The 21,360-nt window shown below is 32.1% G+C and overlaps 1 protein-coding gene across 1 annotated transcript; it reads right to left on the bottom strand.

Annotated features, from left to right (window-relative positions):
* Window positions 1-127: 127 nt before the first annotated feature.
* Window positions 128-18,174, bottom strand: LOC141526430 (uncharacterized). Its single transcript, XM_074241460.1, is given in 9 exon segments — window positions 128-3,299; window positions 3,377-4,328; window positions 4,434-4,667; window positions 4,866-5,262; window positions 5,368-14,951; window positions 15,032-15,138; window positions 15,411-15,477; window positions 16,458-16,639; window positions 18,052-18,174. Coding segments are annotated over 9 exon segments (13,869 nt in total). The 5' UTR covers window positions 18,118-18,174; the 3' UTR covers window positions 128-1,019.
* Window positions 18,175-21,360: the final 3,186 nt, after the last annotated feature.

The raw sequence follows: 21,360 nt of genomic DNA, 5'->3' as shown, positions 1-21,360 counted from the left end.
TTCAGAATATTTATCCCAAAAAAAATTAGGAAATTTCCTCCAAAAGTGGCTTAAAAATTTTTTATTTTTTGAAATAAGCGTTAATTTTTATTAAGCAATCATATTCATTGCTAATTATGTAATATTGTGTAATCTTCTCTTTAAGATATTTTATCAAGCTTTTCATTTTATCCATTCAGATTTTCATTCTTTTCTTAAATTAATATATTTATTTTTCAACTTTAAAAAGCTTTAATTTATTAATTTCAACTGTTGAGTAAATAAACTTCTGATAATTATTCTTAACTTTTTGTTGCTCGCTGTGTTGTTGCAGTATCATATACTGCTAAATTCAATTTGATTTTAGATTATTCTCAAATACTTTAGACGTTTCATTTTTTTTTATCATCTTGAACATAATAATAATCAAGTAGATTCAACAATCTAATTTTTTTTTTTTAAAGATTTTTAAGATTTAAAAATTTTCAAAATTTTAAGGTATGTTTTTCGACTTGTATCTCTTGACGCTTCCTAGTTTCATAAAATAAAAAACTGGACAGGAAATAAATACAAAAGTTTATACTTATAAAAATTAAAAATATTTATTGTTTAATTCCCAGGTTTTACAATATGTACACAATTATTACTGAACTTAGCTCAGTATGTGTTTCGTCATTCGAAACAATTCATTACAACTTAGCCTATTTTTTATGTCCTTAACATAAAAAAAAAAAAAAAAAAAAACCCTGCATAAATCATAAAATATAAGCAAAAAATAAATTGACCATTTACATAAACATGAGCCTGATTACTTAAATTAATTATTCTAATTAATTACATTCTATAAAACATGAGAAACATTGATTGCAGATGGTGCATTCAAATTTTTCAACTTACTTAAAAATAAATAGAATAAAAAAAAAATAAAAATAAAACAGTAATTAACGCGTAGAATAACAAGTGTCACTAAAATGAAAATATTACAAGACAAATAAAATTGATTAATGAAATCATAAAATATTCATGATTGATTAATTAAGTTATGGTAGTGACGGTGATGTCACAAGTGATGATAGGAATGATGATTGAGGTGGTGTTGGAGATGGCTGAGGCTGCAGAGAAAGTGATGGTGCCTGTTGCTGGATTAGAGAGGCGTATTTAGGATCTGTTTTACTATCCTTTAAAATAAGAGATGGATCAATGTCTAAAAATTTAGTTAAAGACGCACAATTAATTTCTTTCTTTAAAGTACCGAAGGTCATCGTAGTAGTTATCCGAGACAGATCCACAGGCTCTCTCGGAAGTCCGTAAAAAGTAAAGCTCTCAGATTTCATCGAGGATTGACAATCTAAACCATCTATAGGAAATACAAGACCCGGAGGGTACCTAGGCAGAGGATTTGTGGATTTTCTCGCTACAGCTCTTACCGTTGATCCCGTAGACGGCCTCAACAATTGCTTGGTAGTTGATTTTTTAGCTACTCCAAGATTTCTAAAGACTTCGTTCGAGGGAAGTATACTCTCGGTATTACGATTGTTCTTTGAGGAATTACCAGAAACATATGCTTCAGTAATTCCATTAAATAATTCTTCTAAATTGCTTACTGTTCCTTCTATAGACGCTGCGAATAGTGGATGCTCATTGGTACTATGCTGAGTAGCAGAAGTGATATTAGGAAAGTTTGCGTTACACCTCTTGCACCTGTAATTATCGTAATGCTTGCTAACATGTTTCTTCATACGAGCATAAGAAATAGAGATAAATTCACATTGTGGACAACCGTATCCTTTATGAACTGCTGCGATTTCATGCTCTCGTTTAAACCGCAGTGGCAAATGCGAGTGACACATTTCGTGATGAATTGTTTTTTGGTGTGACTCACAAACTTCATCGCACCACTTGCAAATATAAATATCTCGAGATTTATCTGTTGCTTCCGAGTATTTATACGGCAAGTCTGGGTGCTTTTTTCGAGAATGCAACCTTATAGAAGCGATTGAACCTTTTTTGAAACAATATCCACATTTTACAAACTTTATAGGAGTCAAATTATTTTCAGAATTTTCTGTATATCGAAACGGTACTCCAGTTTTAAAACTCGATGATTGATTTTGATCTTTATGAATTTTACTCCAGTGCTGTTCTATTGAATACAATGAGCTGCTACGTAAATTGCAATAAAAGCAGTTATAGATACGCGTCATTTTAGGGACTGTTACAATTTCTTCCTCAATGTCATTAGTATAATCTTGTTCATTTCGAGTTTTAGTATACTGAAGCGGAGGTTGATCTGATGATCCAGGTGTATTTATTTCTTCAGCTTTCCAGTCTTCTAATGGATGATTAATTTCTGAATGTTGCCAGACATCAGATTTTGAATTAGCTGTGAAACTACAATAAGCACATTTTAACGTATGCTTATTGGCATGCGCTCTCATATGAGCTGCTAAGCCAGTTGAATTTATCGCTGTAAATCCACAAATAGAACAATTATCTCCTGATCCTACTTTATCATTTTCAAATTTATCAGTTGAACCCACTACCTTTATTTTACGTTTTTTCCTTTTTTTTTTCTTCGCTAAACCATACTCACGTTCCCAAAATTCATCATCAAGTTCTGGACCATTTGCAGCAGGATTAGGAACTATCTCTTCAGCACATCCAGGATGTTTAGTGCGTATATGTTGACGCATTATACTTTCAATATTAGCACTTCGATCACAATAAGGACAAATAAAGTTAGCTCGTTTAAGATGCTTCAAGATAATGTGAGTTTTAAACCCGCGTAATCTTGAAAATTTATCGCCGCAATGTTTGCAAGCAAGTGATTTTTCTGGGCGTAACTTTATTTCCACAGCAGCAGGCTCTGCTGTATTTACAACAATTAGTTTATCACTCTCCTCTTTTTTTTCTTCTTTTTCTTCATCCTCTACTAGTGAGTCATCTTTGCTATCAATTACAAGAGCATTGTCGTCATCATCATCATCATCATCATCATTATCGTCGTCATAATCATCATCCTCGTCATCGTTATCATTATTTATTACTTTAGAATTTATTTCAAAAACATCAATATTCATATCCAGCATGCTTGAAATTTTTTTCGTCAGATCTACTTTTTTCGAATTTTCAATAACGGTATTAATCGTTGCTACTGGCACTACTGGACTATCTGAATCTTCTAAAGTTATTGTTGGTGGCTCAATTTTTTTATTATCAACCTTTGGTTTTATTGATGACTTATTTACCTTTAAAAGATCATCCGAGGTACGTGCTGCTCCACGTATTATAGCTTGCTGTCGGTTCATCAGTGTTAGTACCTAAACAAATTTATTTTAAAAATTGCCTGTAAAAATAAATAAATAAAATAAAAAAAAAAATATTTTTAATAACTTACCCAAGTTTCTATCTCTCGATTAGATTTTAGGGCAATAGCTTCGGGTTTAGAATTTTTATGGTGACGGTTCATATGTTTCGTTAAATGTGATTGAGATACTGCATTAAATTCACATGCTGCACAGCTGTGTCGCCAGTATTTAAGCTCTCTATAAATATGGTCTCTCAAATCTTGACGGTAACGAGATTTATATCTATTACAAATTGTACAAGACATGCGAATGCCATCAGGCTCTCCATAAGAGCCATATTTCTTCTCAAGTAAGTCAAGATCAGTTATTTCTTCTTCCGGTAAATAAACAACCGGTAGATCAACATCCATCTCGTCAATCGTTATTGGTATTTTAATTTTTTCAGGTGAACCATCTAAAGATGATGATTTGACTTTTATCTTAGCCGGCTTTGAGGATATTTCTGTGTCACTTTTTCGTTTTGACGTTTTACCAGAAGATTCAGAATTCATTGTCGGTTCATCTTCATAAAGAATACCACGAATGTGGCGTATTCTTGGCATATCCCTTCGCCACAATGGTGTTGTATCAAACGGTTCATCAGCACTAATAATCTCTGTACTCTCAACTATTTTTTTAGTTCCTTTAACTCGTTCATAAGTCAGAGTATAATCAACATTTTCATCATTAATATGTTTTGAATAAATGTGCTGCTCTAAAGCCATTTTAGACGGTGTCTTAAAAATACACAGTCCACATTTAAATTGAGACTTTTCATTGTGTACTGATGTCATATGAGCCGTCATTTCCTGTTTGTATGTACACTTGTACTCGCACATATTACATTTCCAGTAATTGCCATCTTTATCACACGGTCCATCTTCGGTATCTTCTAGTGGAGCCATTGGCTGACTACTTTCTGGGTTTTCAATTTCCCGGATTACTTTTACAAATGGTCTTTTTTCTTGATGCTTATCCGCTAAATGACGTTCAACAACATGCCTATTTGGAAATAAAAATTAAAATTTTTAAAAATTATTTATGAAATTGACGAACAAAACATTAATTTCTTTTTGTGAATTTTGTGAAAATAATGTGATTACAAACCTATGATAGTGATGATAATTGCAATGTGAACACTTATATAATTTAGTGTCATGCATTTTTAAGTGAACTCCCATCTTATCAATAATTATATTTTGAGACTCTTGCCCGGGTAATGATGTAGGACAGTGAGGACACCGAAAGTATTGCTCTTCAGGATGCAAAGCTTTCATGTGATGTCGTAACATAGTTTCATCAACAGTTAAATAATTACAAGCTGACACGCTACAAACATACCTAAAACACGTTATTATTTTATTATTAATAAATTAGCTAATAAGTGAAACTTTTTGTAAAAAATAAATTCGAAAAATTTCTAATTATTAAAAATATTTATTTCTATTTTATAAATATATAGTTAATTCTATTAAATTTCATCTGAATTCCTTTCAATCGATATTTTTATCCAGAAATAATTATTACTATTTATAATACCTTTTATTTTCTGGAATGAATTTCGGAAGAGACTCAATATCATTCTGTGATACTGTTTCTTTGGGTGCTCCCGTGTTCATGCGGCCATTTTGATGAGAACTACTGGCCAAATTAACCATTTTATCAAACATTCTTTCTTTTTTATCTAAACAAGGTACAGGATTAACCGGGCCAGACTCTGGGACATTTTCTTCTGTCGCATGAAGTTGCAAATGCCGAATAATATTTGTACGAACTTTAGTAGTGTATGGACAAACAGCGCATTGCACTTCACGGTGATAAATCGCTTGACGAGGTAATGATTCAATGTCAGCAGGACCAAAGCTAACTTTTTCTTCATTTTTTAAATTTTTAGAATTACCCTTTATTTTACCTTTTTTATTTTAACAGGATTTTTCTGGAATAAAAAAAAAAAAAAAAAAAAAAATTATCACACCAATAAATAAAATAAAACACAAGTTTTTTAGTTGGTTCCAACAACTTTAATCAATAACAAAATTACTTACACAAGCGTGAAGAATATAAAGACCATCTTCTGATGGATTAGTAGGATCAGCTGGTAACATTCTATGATTAGTTTTATGTTTCATTTTCATATGACTAATGGCCTGTTGAGCCAGAGGAAAACGTTGACTACAGAGTGAACAGCCAAATCGTTTCAACCCATGAAATTTAAAATGATCTAACAGGTATCCAATTTTGAAGAAACGTTTTTGGCAGTGGACACAAAATAATTCTTTTGATTCATTAATTAACGGGCACTTTGCAATATGATCTTTTAAAATTTCTGCTTTTTCAGCGCTAAAGTCACACGCTGAATATCCGCATTTATAAAGATCACTTCCGACGTACCCAGTATCTTTGATATCCTCTAGTGTTTTAAATGCTTTAACTACCGCAAGATTATTTTTTTCCGTTGAATTTTCTGCGCTGCTAAAATCCTGTAAGTCCAATTTATCCTCAGATACTGTATTATGAAAATCCTCAGCATTTAAAGAAACGATTTTTTCAATATTTGGTTTAAACTCAGATTCACCTGGTATTAATACTTCCACTGACGATTTTTTTTCATTGGTCGTGTCCTTTTTTTTACTTGGATGATGAATATATTCCAAGATTTCAATATCACTATCATCATCATCATCATCATCATCATCATCATCATCATCATCAACATTATTATTATTATTATTATTATTATTATTATCATTATCATTATCATCATCATCATCATCATCATCATCATCATCATCATCATCATCATCATCATCATCATTACAATCATCTTCTTTTTCTTCATCATTTTGAATAGAACCACCTTTATCAAGCTTAAGCGACTGTTCTGCAGATTTTAATATTTGACTATTGTCAAAGAAATTAGTGCTTATAAACTCATCTTGACAAGAAGGATTATTCTCAGGAATGCTCAATGGATCAATTGCATTCACAATTTGCGTTTTTAATTGATCACTGACATACCGTAGTTCTAATTCAGGCTCTGGGTGCATTGTAGACATCGTATCAGAATTAACCTTGGAAGAAAGACCGGCACTCATAGCTGAAGAATTGTCCGGTCTCTGTAGAATTATTGGCTTTGGAGATGACGCTGGTTTTTCAGCTATTTTTAAAACTGTTATTCCTCCATTGTGGCTGAAAGGATTTGATTCTTTTAAAATCATTTCTTTGGTATTTGCATTCAGTTGAATCGGCTGACCAGTTGCGTCCCTGTCACTCTCAAGTAAACTGATAATGTCTCGAGGATCAATAATTTTAAGTGTAGAATGTGAATTTATAGGTTTATTTGGACGCGGTAAAATTGGTATTGGAGCTTTATTTTTACCAATAATTGTCATATTATTGTAAGACTGTACTTGGTTCTTGGTAGCCACAATTATATTGCTGGGAGGTGGAACTGAATTTTTAGCAGTTACTATGATATTACTGGGCTGAACTTGACTTTTAGTAGTAACTACTATATTATTAGAAATAGATTGTTGTCCAGTTAATTTAGGACGGATTGTTTTTAGTTGCTTAGAAGTTATCTCCGCTTCTTGTACAATCTTAAGCTCAGAGCACTTGTAATTATCATCAAGGTTTCTAATAATCAACTGCAGCAAAACATCTTTATCTCTTACCGGCGAAGGTGGCAAAGATCTTTCCAGGATTTTAGGCGGGCGATTACTGTGGCTATTACCCAAGTGATTGTGAAGCTCTGTGATATTGTCAGCTCCATAAAGACAGTATAAGCATTGATACTTATAAATTCCGTGCATTTTATAATGGTTTATCAGAGACTCTGCTTTAAAAGCAGTTGTCTCACAAAGATGACACTTGAAAATAGCCAATGTTGGACCGTGTTTAGTCTTCAAGTGAGCTATAAAAGCCTCAGGAACATAAAACAATTTATTGCATTCGTGTTTGCAGATAAAAGGTAACACATGTTCGCGTCTGTCTATCATTTCAGCTGGATGATAATCTCTCATGCCGAGAATTACGGAAATAGGTTTGCCAGGATGTTTAGATTTCTGGTGCAATTCAACATAAGACTGAGTGAAAGCTCGATAGAAACAATAGTGACATTGAAAGGCACAGAAAGAATGTCTTGATTTATAGTGATTCTTCATATCTTCAGTTGTTTTTAAAGAATCATCGCAATATGCACACCTTTGATAATCCAACAGTTCGGGCTTTGAATTTACCTGCAAATCTATATGACTTTGATAGTGTTTTCCAAACGCATCGCACGAGTCAGTGGTAAAGCAACACAATCGAGCCATACATTTGTATAAATGCCGTAGCTTGCCTGACTTCAACATATTTTTATAAGTGTCTGGACTTTTTAACGTTGACACAGCTGGATTTTGGCCTGAATCTTTCGACTTCAATATTGTTGACCCACGTCTCAAAACTTTTACAATTTTAAAATTCTTTGATACGTTTGAAGGCGATGAGGTTGCCCGAGATGCTGTGACTGTGTTTGCAGCCGGCGAAACGGGAGGCAAGCTATTATGATACAAAGTTTCGACATTGTTCATCGGACGGAGTTTCTTCAAAATGTTCGGGCCCATCACTTTCTTAAGCAAAGAAACGGCAACCGGTTTCAATGGGGATGTCCCCACAGCTTTTCTGATATCATTTATCAGAGGCGAGTCTTCGTTAGAATTTCCCTGAGATGGTGCAAGACTCACTACATTTTCAATTTTCAAAAAGGAGCCCTCTTCATCAGCAGGCTGCACTATTTCTGATGTGTCCAAAATATTTTCGTTCGATCTGGAAACCGTAGTTTCTGGTGATGCTGCTGCAGAAGACTCTATGGAGGATGATGTTTCAGTTTCAGGCTGTTTGTTAGAATCCGAATCTCCGGTAGAAAGTAAATCTCCAGGAAGTCGGCGTAATCGAATAAAATTTTTCGGTGCATTTTCACCAGCATTTTCTCTTACAACAGAAGATTGTTCTTGGGATAGCAATTCTTGTTTCACTGATTCACTTACTATACTTGTGATTATAGGTAGTTGCATTGAAATATTCGATGTATCAATTGCATTATCATCAGTCTGCTCTTCAGTATTGACAGCGGGAAAACTCTTAACGCCTTGCAATTGTGCTGCTAAACGCTGAATTGTATTCATCATTGGTACCTTTGTAGATGTGTTGATAGTCTCTTTAAGTAGCGAACTGACGTCTGTTTGAATCTCAGGCTCTGATACTTCATCACTTGAATCAGATTCGTAAGGTCTATTAACTTCGGCAGCTACTTCGGAATCGCTGGCTTCTTCCAACTCACTATTTTGATCTTTTTGAGCGTCATCATGGAACAATGCAAGTGGATCTTTCATTTTCTTATCTGATTTATCCACATTCAATTCATCGCTCTCCTCATTCATCATTAACGAATTTTCACCACAAGATTCAGAAGTCGGAGGAATATATTCAGATTTAAACTTTGGTTCTTCTTCAAATGTAACTATCAATTGAGATTCTGCAAGCGCTACGACATTTTTCATTACTCGTTCGGTAACATCGCCATTATGAAGAGTCAAATATTCTTCCTCGTTTGTATTAGTATTATCAATAATACTTTCTATCTCTGAAGTTGTCATTTTCGTTTGCAGTTTATCAATAATCGATAATCTTTTTTCAGTAGTGTCCTTTTGAATTTTCAATCCAATATTGTCAACTATCTCCTGCATCTTTTTCTTACGCTCCAATTGAATCTCTACTTCTTTGTTTTCTAACTCTGGAGGACAAACAAACGCATTAAGTTTCCTCGACAAAGAATTATCGCCGTCGTCTTGAGCAATGTCAGATTTTTCCACTAAATTATCTTTAGCAAAATCTTCAATCGCATCATCAGTATTTTTTTTAAATTCTCTCATTGTCGATTCAATTTCTTTGGCTTGAGAATCATTTTCTTCAGCATCAGAATCAGATTTAATCATCATTGAGCTGTCCATTGATCTAGTATAATTACCACTGTCTTTAACTTTCAAGTATCCAGACATATTGATCTTAATAATTTCAATATCGGGATCTAGACTCTTGTGAATTCTTTCAATATGTTTTTTAACATTTGATTCTTTCAATTGAATGAAGTTACAAAGAGAACACAAATAACCAGGAATATATTCATCAGAAGGAATCGGATCTTCTTTAACAGCACTCACAAAATTTTCATTATTTTTTCGACAAATTTTATAATAATGTGCTCGCATTGAAGATTTAATACTAGTTCGATAATTGCATTTACAAGTAAACCTATATTCACCAGTATGAGTTGTACAATGTTCATAAAATTGTTCCATAATAACATTTTTTTCTCCCTCGTATGTGTAAACACAAAATCTACAAGTTAATTTGCGAATTGGTCCTGAGTTAACTTCTTCTGATAGCTTAATAAATTCTTCATCTTTAGCTTCATCAATAGCCCGTTTAGCATCTAGCAGAGTTAATCGAGAAATCATTACTTCATTTTTAGGATGATTGTGAGTGTAATGATGAACGATAGATTTACCACTGAATGGACACAAGAGACATTTATATCGTTCCTGTCCAGTCCACGCATACTCAATCAACTCATTAAGATCTAACTCTGGATAAGGCAGTTCTTCTACTTCATTTTTCGACTTTTCAGCTGTTCCAGACAACTGCTTCTTTTCATTAACATTTTTAGACACTACTTTAGACGTAGTTTTATTTTTAACTTTATTAAGATCAAGATTATCAGAACCCATTGATGACTCACTTTTAAGCTTGGGAGTTTTAGGTACAATTTTCGATTCAGCGTCATCAGACAAAACTTCAGAAGGATTAGCCAAATCATTTAGATGACAAATTTTCTTCTTTTTACTCTTAGGCACAACTCCCATTTGCCATGACGCGCGTTTCTTCTTTCTCTTGGAAGGTAGTGGTTTTTTGATTCCCTCATGAGATGCGTCCATGTCTTCGTCATTGTCAGTAACTTTATCAACACCTGGATCCTTGTCTTTATCATTAGCCAACTCTCCAAGAGCGTTTGCGATCAATTCTTCATTAGTATCAGTTGATGTTGGATTAATTAATTTCTTCCTACTAGATGTATTACTACTTGCTACCGAAGCATCAGAAGCAACACTAGCGTCATCGTCAAATGGCAGAGGAGTATTACTAATTTTTCTGTCGTTCATTTCAGAAGTGTTTTTAGCTGCTGTCTTTTGAGTTTTCTTCAAGTTCTTCTTTTTGGTAACTTTAGAAGTATTCCGATCAGGGTGCAGTGAAATATCAACAGCAGCTGTTAACTCAGTAACGTCAATGCCAAAGCTTTCATCAGACGAAGTATCAAAGACATTAGAGTCAACTTTAGATAATTCAGTTTTTTCTATCATCACCCGAGGTTCTTTAAAAGCCACCCGTTCGCTTCTTCTAACTACAGGCCCACCATCACAATCCTCATCTAAAGTAGGAGTTACAGCTAAAGGATCTTTCGATCTTCTACCTGAATCATTTTTGCGTAGAACGAAAAGATCATCATCGTCACTATCGTCAGAAGTACTGATTATTTCCTTGGAAAGCTTACTAGCAGCAGACTTTCGATTTTTGCTTTCTTTTGGTTTCAATGGCATTTGATCCGGAGTTTTACTTCTTTCAATTCTACTCCGAGATCGAGATTTCAATTTAAAGTCAGCTTCATCTGACTGCAATTCATTTAAATCTTCTAATAAATTGGTAACACCAAAAGCATTACTCGCTTTATCATCCATTTCAATAGACGGTAAATTACCTTGGGCTTCTTTTATCAATCTACACATCCGAACACCAGTGGCGGTTATCACACCTTTGCTAATAAACATTTCACGAACATCTTCTTGCAACATCTCCAAAGAATTTCGTCGTTTTTGTTTACGAGGCTTTCCAGTTGGTGGTTTAACTATTTCCTCCTCTTTGGGAGCTTCTACTTCGTCATTTACAACTTCTTCAGTTTTTTTAACTTTTTTCTTAGCTGGAACCTTCTTTGCTTTTCGTTTTCTTTTAGGTGGAGATTTAACTGGTTTTTTGACTTCTTCAACTTTACTGTTTTCTTCATCTTCTTCTTCTTCTTCTTCTTCTTCTTCTTCTTCTTCTTTGTTGTCCTCTACTTCCTCTTCATTTACCTTATTGGTGGTATTCTTAGCATTTACAATTTCTTTTTTGTCTGAATCAGATTCTGATTTATCATTTTTAATTAAATTAGCAGTTTGAGCCTTTTTAATCTTACTAGGACTTTTTGATGGAGACTCTTTTGCACTATCAAGCCTGGTTGCCAAAGTTTCTTCTTCTGAAGAATCAGACTCAATAACAGGTTTTTTCTTTTTTAATATTTTCTTTCGATGTACAATTGTACTCTTATCATCAGAACTACTGCTTTCAGAATCAGATTCGATAATCTTAAGTATTTTTTCTGATTTTTCAGAATTAAGAACCTCTCTAAGCTTTTTTAATATCCTGGCGTTTTCTAATAATGTTTTAGCTTTACCAGTTTCAAATGACTTTCTAATAAGAGCTTCAATCAATTCTTGAGTAGCAGTTTCTGAAAATTTCGGTGCATCATCTTGAGCCGATTTATTTTTCGACTCAGATTCTTTAGAACTGGTAGAAGTGTCAACTGTTGTCTCAGATTCTCCTTTCAATTCTTTCTCAGATTTTAAGCTTTCATCTGTTTTAACACTTTCAGCTTTAGATGTAGTCTCTGCTTCCGTAGTTTGAGGACTTCGATCAACATCTTTTGTATTTAAGTCTTTCAAGATATCAACTGATTCTTCAGTTGTACTGGTGACTTCTATTTTCTTTTCATCGTTAAGTTTGTCATCCGAATCATTTTCTAATGATCCAGCATTCACCGATGCATGAACGTCTGTTTCCCATTTGTCTTCAAAATGCGATGGGCTTGGTCTCGGAGGAGTAGGAGGACGAGGCGTGATTGGTTTTTTAATTTTAGGAATTTTGAAATTTTGTAAGCCATAACCTTTGCCTGTTTTAGCAGCAGTATCGATTGCACCATAAAGACTATGTAATGGTGATTTCATAGAATCAATATCTTTCTTTAGTTTATCGTCTATTGTTTTTTCATTATTTAGTTTATTATCAATCGAAGGTGTTTTTGATGTCGTATCATCACAAATAGCATTATCCTTTGGTTTTTCGACAACCTTGCTTTTGTTACTGGGTAAAGCATTATTGAAACTAGTTGGTTTATTAGGTTCTTTAGTTTCTGAATTTCTTCGTCTTGGATCTCTTGAAACAGAAGAACTCTCTGTGGGTTTATTATTTCCTACAGGAATTTGAATGTTGTTATCTTTCACCAATCTAGGGTCTCTTCTCGGATTGGGCATATTCGGATTGTTCATTTGATGAGAGGAAGCTTCTGATCTATATCGTGGATCCCTCATTCCAAAACGATTATCATTTGATGCAGGAGGACGATCCCATTCACTTCGACTTTTGAATCCACCATATGAAGAGTCTCCTATTCTGCCTCTTTCAGACCCAAATCGGTCGCCACCTCTTCCTCTATTGAAAGACTCATTGTTTCCACGGTTCCAAGATTGATGATCTGGATTAGATGTTCGACCGTAATGACCTTCTACTCCTCTTCCTCGAGAACCATCGTGGAAGTTTGGTTCATTCGGTCGATTGGATGAAACATCCCACATCTGCCTAGAAGGACCATGGGGATATTCGTGGGGTCTATCATAAATTGGTTCATTAGGTCTATTAGGTGGGCCATTCCATTGTGGCCTAGGTAGACCATGGGAAGCATATTCATTCATTTTGTCAAAAGGCACATCATTGGGTCTGTTTTGCGGGGGTTCCCACTGTGGTCTAACAGGCCCACGAGGAAATTCAGCAGAACGATCGAATTGCTGATCGATGGGGCGATTCTCATGGGGATATGAATTGAATTTAGGTTGAGGATAACACGGAGTTGTCAGTAATGATGGGATGGATTGGGGAGATGATGACAAAGCCCTTTCATCTGCAAAATTCATTTCATTATTCGGACTCATTATCGACCTTGCTCCGCAGTTTACATTTGGCCCATATTGATTTTGCACATGGTGAGGAGGAAAATTATCTGTGACTTTAGAATTTGGACCTACATTCCAGTTATCTTGTTGTGATAAGTTTCCAGAATGCTGATAATGAGATAGCCTGGGAGACATAGAGGATGCATTGGAATGACCACGTACATTTGGATTCTGTCCTCTCCACTGCGGACCACAAAATCCTGGACTCATGCCGGATTGCTGGTGCATCGGTGATTGAATATTATGTACGTCGTAATGATCTTGATGCCTAGAATCTAAATTTTCACGACGAAAATCTGGTTCCACTGAACCGATATAATTAGGACGCCCACTTTTATGTAAATGCATCTCATTTGGCGCAAAAGAAGACGCTCGACGCTGATGCATCGAAGTACGATCATCAGTATTTGCTGTACCATCTTTTTGTAAATGAATATTTACCAAATTGGCATAGTCATTGTCAGAAATATGAGATAACGCTTTTTGAATTACATTTAAGTTAGGTATTTGGGCATTTTGATCAACATCCTGACGAAATTCAGATGAGTGACGAGAGCTTCGCTCATGATTATCATTATAAGTTTTATTTGTGGAATGTATTTGTGATTTTTGTTCACTTTTTAGTGTTTCACTTCTATTAGCAGATGAAGGAATATTATTTCGGGGAGTCATTTTGACAATATGCTTATCTACTTCTTCCCATCGTCTATCGCTGTCTTTATCAATATTTTTTGATAGCGTCCAAGAACTTTTTTTATCTATTCCTTTTTTGGTATCTAATGATAATCTTTCTTTGATGCTCTTCTTCTCGTCAATTTTATCCGAAATATGAGAAGGATCATCATTTAAAAGTTCTGCTAAATCTAATTTCGACAATAGTGGTCCAGATCTATCGAGTGGAAGCGATGTCAATGGAACTGGTGCCTTTTTAGTTCTGAAGGGATCAGGAGGAGATTTATTTCTGCATTGCTTAAGTGCATTTGATTTTATTACTTCTTTTGCGACATCTGAAAGAGCATGGTCAGAACTTTTTTCCAAAGGAGAACCAAATCTTCTAGGAATAGAAGAAATTGGTAAATTATGTCGACTTTGTTTCACTCCAATTTTATTACTATGACCAAGCTTATTAGTTTTTTCACTTGCTTCCAGCATAGACCATTCATCAAAGCTATTTGTTGGTGAATCGATAGCATTTTCAAATAAATCTGATTTTCTCAAACGTGATTCAGTAGGAATAAATGATTTATTCGTGGGCAAAGAATCGCGTTGAGTAAGACTTTTGGATTTACTGATAACATTGTTTTCATATTCAGGTGCTCTTTCAGTCGGAATTACTATAGGAGCGTTATTTAATGAACTTTCTGGATCTGGACTAGCCGGTGGACTCGGACTTGCTGGAGTTTCGTTCATTTTTTTTTTAGATTTTGTATCTTTCGTGCGCTGAGTAACTTCTAGCGTCTCCTCAGATTTTTGCTTGACTTTGACTGACTCTTTTATTTGATTTTGAGATTCGTCAGGTTTCTTATCTGCCGTCGACGTTGGAGCACTGAAATTTAAACTGTTAACATGCATCTACTTGATAAATTTACATGCTCTTTTAAATTTTCATGTAAAATTTAAACTTACTTGGTTACTGTAACAGTTTCTCCACTTTTTTTAACCGGAAAATTCAATCCACTGGTCCCCTGAAATTGATTATCAATTAGACTTACTGAGTTTAAACTATAAAGCATCTGTAACCAAAAGTAGCAAACGTGATTAGAAGACTTTATGTAAAATAAAAACTATCTAATAAATCTATGTTACTTCGAAAATTGTACGAGCAATAAACAAACTAAAAAATAACTCAAAGTCTTTGAAAATAAATTAATTTATTGCTCATTTCAAATTTATTATAATAATATCATTCTCTTCTTGTTCAACAGTATAAATTAAAGGTAATAAAATTACTTTGAAAAGACATTCAATTTAACTTATAAATTTTATATTAAGAACATATAAATACCTTGTCTACTTTGCTGTGCAGTTTTAACAGGACAGCTTCACATTTTTGCAGAGTTTCTAGTTTCAATCTGTTGAAAAATACCAAAATATTTGTATTGTACGTAATTCTTACAGAATATTATAATAAAAATAAAAAAAAAAAAATAGAATATTTAAATTGATAAAGAATTCAATTAACTACAAATATCAGAAAAGTAAAATGTATGCAGGTATCAGAAATCACAAAGCACCCAATGTAAATGTGCAAGGTAAAAATACTTTGAGAATAGCTTTTTATAGATGATATATCTTGTAGTAAACAAATACGATTTCATGGGGTATAATTTATGATTTAATCTTCATAAAAATGATGATATTCGAATATCCGAAATTTGATTTTAGAATAATTCAAATTTGATAAATATATACGATATAACTTTTAAAATATTCAGTATGGTTAAATCTTACTTACAGTAACAATAAAAATTATAGATATGAGCTTTAAATAAAGAAAAAAAAATTTTACTAAGAATTACAATTAGCAAAATTTAATAAGCGTGCACTTAATTACATACTGTAAACAAAAATGTGTATAAAAAATAAAATCTTCTAAAACTTAAATAGAAAAGTGATGAAATTGAACGTCTCTGTAATACTGTATATGAAAATACATATTTCAGAAGATTTCTAATAGTTAAATTGGTTGTCATCAATGATGAACAGTGGCAAGTTTATTTAATTGTTTGAAAATTTTGAATTGAACTTCAAATAGTCGATATAGTTGTAGAGAACTAAATTTCCACCTCCAATTCTCATGAATTTATAATTTAAAAAAAAAAAAAAAAAAAAAAAAAACTTCGGATATCCTAATATCGACAGTTCTGTTCGAATAATTTCGACGGACATATCATTTGCGCACTCACCGAATTTTCGTCATTCCGATATCTGCATACGTTTGTAATTATACTTTATAATTTTCGAGGATAAATGAATTAATTTAAAATGTTAATAATAAATTAGTACTTCAATTTAATACGTTAATGATTTTGCAATCAAAATTTTAACATACTTTCTTTTCTTGCTTGTTAAAATTCCATGAAGCTGTTGCATTTTCTGCAACTGTAACACCCGGGAGGAGTCTGTTACTTTCTGCAGTCTTTCGATCATGGCTTCCAAAAAAGGAATATATTTTTGCATTTCTGCAAACTTTTTGTCGTATTCGTCCATCTTGGCTGCAGCTTTACTTTTTACCTGTATCCAGAATTCATTTGTTTGTAAGATTTTACAATTGTATTATGTCTTGATTAATATTATTCAAGTTTAAAGTTAACTCCATGATTAAATGCTTCTTTCTTGCATTGGTTATCATTACTTCATACATTGATATTTTCTGATATTCCTTTTAATTTTAGCGCTTTCGTGATTTTACTTCTTCAATCGTTATCATTATCATTAACAACAAAATCTACGATTTAAACTATAAATATTTCTGAGTTTAAAGAAAATTTAATTTTAACTTCATTAGCCGGAAGAATATTACTTGCAATATCTTCAGTTTAAGACCAACAATGAAAACTGAACAAAGCTCAGCATATCTGGATATTTAAAGACTAAGTCTTTAAATTTACACATAATCTAATCCATTGGAGAATTTCTTTGGTGTTATCATTTATTCCACGTATTCCATTATCCATTTAAATAAAAGAATAATTATTAAATTGACCTGACAAGGCAATAAATTATATCCAAATAGTATAAAAAATAAGAAAGTTGAATCATCCACTTAAATTAAAGTTTTTTCAACCTTTTTTAAATTCTCAGTTCTTACATAAATCCCACTCAGTAACTTATTGATTCACATCCACCATTTTACTGCACATGCTAACGCAAAATGGCCGCCAAAAGTATCCAGTAGTTTGACCAACAAAATTCCAGTAAAGTAGGCATTTAAAAAATAGAAATAAAATAAAAAACGAATTTAAATAACTCTAAGTTGATGACTAAACTAAAATTTAAATATAAAATACATTGAATTGTTGTGAAATAAATTTTTCAATAAAATTCAACGTGTCAATTGTGACTGTAAAACAGGATTTATTTACATACTCACACTTTAAATAAAATATTCACGCTTAAAAGCAACTCATAGAGTTAAATAACGAAAATAAAAATTAAAGCGTGCCTCAACGCGTCCCGTGAACTTTTCATGTCTGTAATAGATCACGTTTTAATTCACATTCATTTGCTCAGTACTCCGTATATATTCGTTAAAACTAACTTACATTAAAAATAATAATTTCTCTTAAAATTAACGTACAAATTAATTAAATACTAGCACGTTTTTTGTGATTTTAAATCTTAGAGCAAGTATTTACAATTTCATGATTATTCACAAGAGTTTTACTAAAGTATAAAGATCGACTTGGTCACACTCGTACAAAAAACATGGTCGAACTTCCAGTATAGCCTTGGGAGCAGATGGCTACTGCAGTGAATTGTGAACTACGTAAAACTCACGATAGATTCCGCCACCACATTTACCCTAGTATCTCATTCCTTTCACTCAATGTACATAGATAGGTTTCTCTGATTCTCTGATATTACTAAATTATACCTAAAATTCATCTAAATACAATATATAACCACAATAAATATCAACTTACCCTAAAATTAATTTTAACACAATTTAATATGTTCTTTTTTTGAAGATAATATTTTTTCCGGTTCATAAAAATTCTAATTTAAATTAAAAAAAAAAAAAAAAAAAAAAAAAAAAAACTAAATATAAATTCTTAAGCCATTTTGCATAGTCTGACCAAGAGACACACCAGTACTGAACTGGCCTGGCTAAATTTTCCCAATCATTGCGTTTTCATTTGTTTTCTGATGCAATATCCTGCCAACGCCCATTTCCGGAAGCCGACAACGACCCTAGTGGTCATTTAACAAACTAAATATTTTTATTAAATAATTTACGCTTACATTGTGAAATTTTCCTGTCAAAAATAAAATTATTTTTTTGCATTGTAGGTTAATTGCAAACCAATACTGGATATCCTAGTCAAGCTTAAATGTCTCTTGAAAGATAGAGAATATTTTTTGGGCTAATTCGATCACTATTAGTCTTGATAACTGACAATAAGCTTGAAATATTCTATAATCGAATGATCATACGCTACGCCATTTTTGAAATGAAGGATTATTCCATCTTATGCAACAAATAATGAGTCATCGGATAAAATTTTTATTTATCCGTACGCTAATTAATCATCTAATATGATAATTTAATAGTTCTACGGTTGGTTAAAAAATATTACAGACTATATTTTTTTCATTTGAAGGTTTGTAAAGTTTATAATAAAATAATGCACACAGAAATAAAAGCCGCAACTAAAGTTAGCGTTGTAAAAGCAAAAAAAAATAAAAAAAATCATGCAAATATTTTTTTCAGTTAATTACGGGATTTAATTTCTCTGATTGATCTGTAAGACAACAGAAAACTACTATAATTCATCTCAGCACACAAGAAAGAAATCAAAACATCTCTAATGAAGCGATAGAATTTTTTTCTACGAAAAAAGATAATTTTAAAATGAAATCTTGTGATCATTGATAAATTATGGAGATTTATTAAATGTAAATGATTTATTTTAATACCTATCTTGATTACAATTAATCAAGGGTGTAGTTAAATATTTAATTGTTTAAGTTTACTGTAAAAATAATGCTTAAGACGGTTCTGAGCACCATATCATCTTGCTTTCTCAAAGTATTTTCTATTTTCTACTGACTATTTCGGAATCGAGTGCTCACAATACAATTGTTTTATATAGTTTTATTCTTACCAATAATATTATAGAGTTTATTCGTCAGTAAAACTTATTCTTGATATCAAAGTCTAAAATCAACGCATAATAAATCTTCAACAGATGACAAAGGTGTATCTTAATTAATTAAATAGATACTTAACATATATCACTAAATCTAATGTTGATAAAACCACTATTTTGTAAAAACTCGGTAACACGCACTAAGGTCTTTTTTATTGAGTGCTTTTATAAAATGGACATTATTAATTGTTACAGCGCTCTCTCTATGAAATCTTAAACCATCCATACATATATCCTAAACTCAATAGGTATTCTGTAGATGAGTAGATCTCTTTTGTTCCTGATAATCTATAGCAACAGTACATGGCTGAGCAAATAAAAAAAACTAGCGAGTAATGAATCACGATCTAAAGATAAAACAAAAATAGTCTTTTAATTTTTATTTGCTCTAATCTTTACTTGTTAGGAAGGGTCAGTATAAGTCACGGAAATCTATGCGGCAGTTTATTAAAAACCCTTGAAACACATCACACACAGCTATCATTAATATATTAAGCTCTTGTGAATACAAATGGCAATATTAATGACCATGCCACAGTATTTAACAAAGTTATTGAATAAGTCATAAAATTTCAGTAAATTATAAATATTAAACACTTGTAAATTTTTTTAAAAAAGGCAATTATTAAAACTGTCTTATTTATCACGTTTATTAATTTTTTTTTAATTATTTTGACAGATTTAATGGAATTCTAGAGGTAAAGTGCGATTACAATTGGATAATATAAAACCTAATCGATATGAAAAATGAACCCCGAGTACTGTTGTCACCCAATACCCTTTTAAAGTGGTATAGTTGCTCCGTAAGTATATGTATCCGCGCAAATAGCAAAATATCAAACGAACTCATTCTAATGGCTTAAACGCAACATAAGAATAATTGTGCCAAAGAACGCAGACTCGAGAAACCCAATGGTCATAATAATATATTCACTCACAATAATGGCTGACGTTATTTAGTAATAAGTCTGGTAAGATTAATTTATGTTGCGACGTTCCAATTTAAATAATCGAGTTCATTCCTACCTACTAACACTAAATTGATTTTATTTGGCAATATTTTCGGTCCAACTCGAATAATACTTACCGCCTGTTCTAAATGTTATTTTATTGTTTCTATATTTATACCGATTTAAATTTATTTATATTACTATCTGCCCTCTAAAGTTATTGTTTATTTACGAGAAATATTATCAAATATTATTCAATAGGAATTACATCTGTGTGATTCACTAATCTGATAGTGTAAAGCGAACTCTTTTTATGTTTTAAATTAAATTATATTCAAGGTAATCATTGTATTGAAAATGATTGTCAACGTTGTGACAACTTACTTTCTAACATTTTTTTTTTTTTTTTTAATAATAAATATTCAGATTTTACAAATGTCTCCAGTCCAGCTGTATTAAATATATAACGAGACGTTGTTATTTCACAACAAGTATTCTAGAGAAAGGAAGGTATATAGGGTTTTAATTTTTTTTTTTATAATATTTTATTTTTAATTAACTGGCTACAAAATATAATTTAAGATGATGCTAATAATTATACTGAAGTTAGCCGTCAGCTGTCAATTTTAAAAATTTTTATAATAAAAAAATGCTTTTAAAAATTTTCACTTGTAGTTTTTATTAATTATCACATGTAATTTTTTTTAATTAAATTTTATTTTAAAATTATAATTAAATTGCTATAACATCTAAAAAAATTTTGAATGTCTGTCAACTTCAGTGTCATTGCTAATAATTATATATCTTCTGAAATATGCACTGTTTAAGTATAAATCTTAATTATTTAGATTAATTATCACGGATTTACATAAACTATCACAAATAATATTTTTCATCGATTAAATTCAAGAATAATAAATTTATTTATTTATTTTTAATTAAGAGCAAGATATCAGTGATGTGTACTCTGACTCTCCTGACTCGCCATTCTCACAATTTCTTATCTAACGTGTATAACGACTGTACAAAAAATAGAGATGCCTAAATTCTCCAAAAGAGTTAGTGAACACCCAACGCTGACATTACGTCTCCTAAGAATTGAGGATCTGCGTAGTAAACGAGTTGTCAGAAG

The sequence above is a fragment of the Cotesia typhae genome, unplaced genomic scaffold (assembly GCF_013202065.1).
Source record: "Cotesia typhae breed Kobodo isofemale line unplaced genomic scaffold, CoteBio_Ctyphae contig_33, whole genome shotgun sequence".
NCBI classification, from domain to species: Eukaryota; Metazoa; Arthropoda; class Insecta; order Hymenoptera; family Braconidae; genus Cotesia; species Cotesia typhae.
This window is presented reverse-complemented; position numbering and strand designations above follow the sequence as displayed.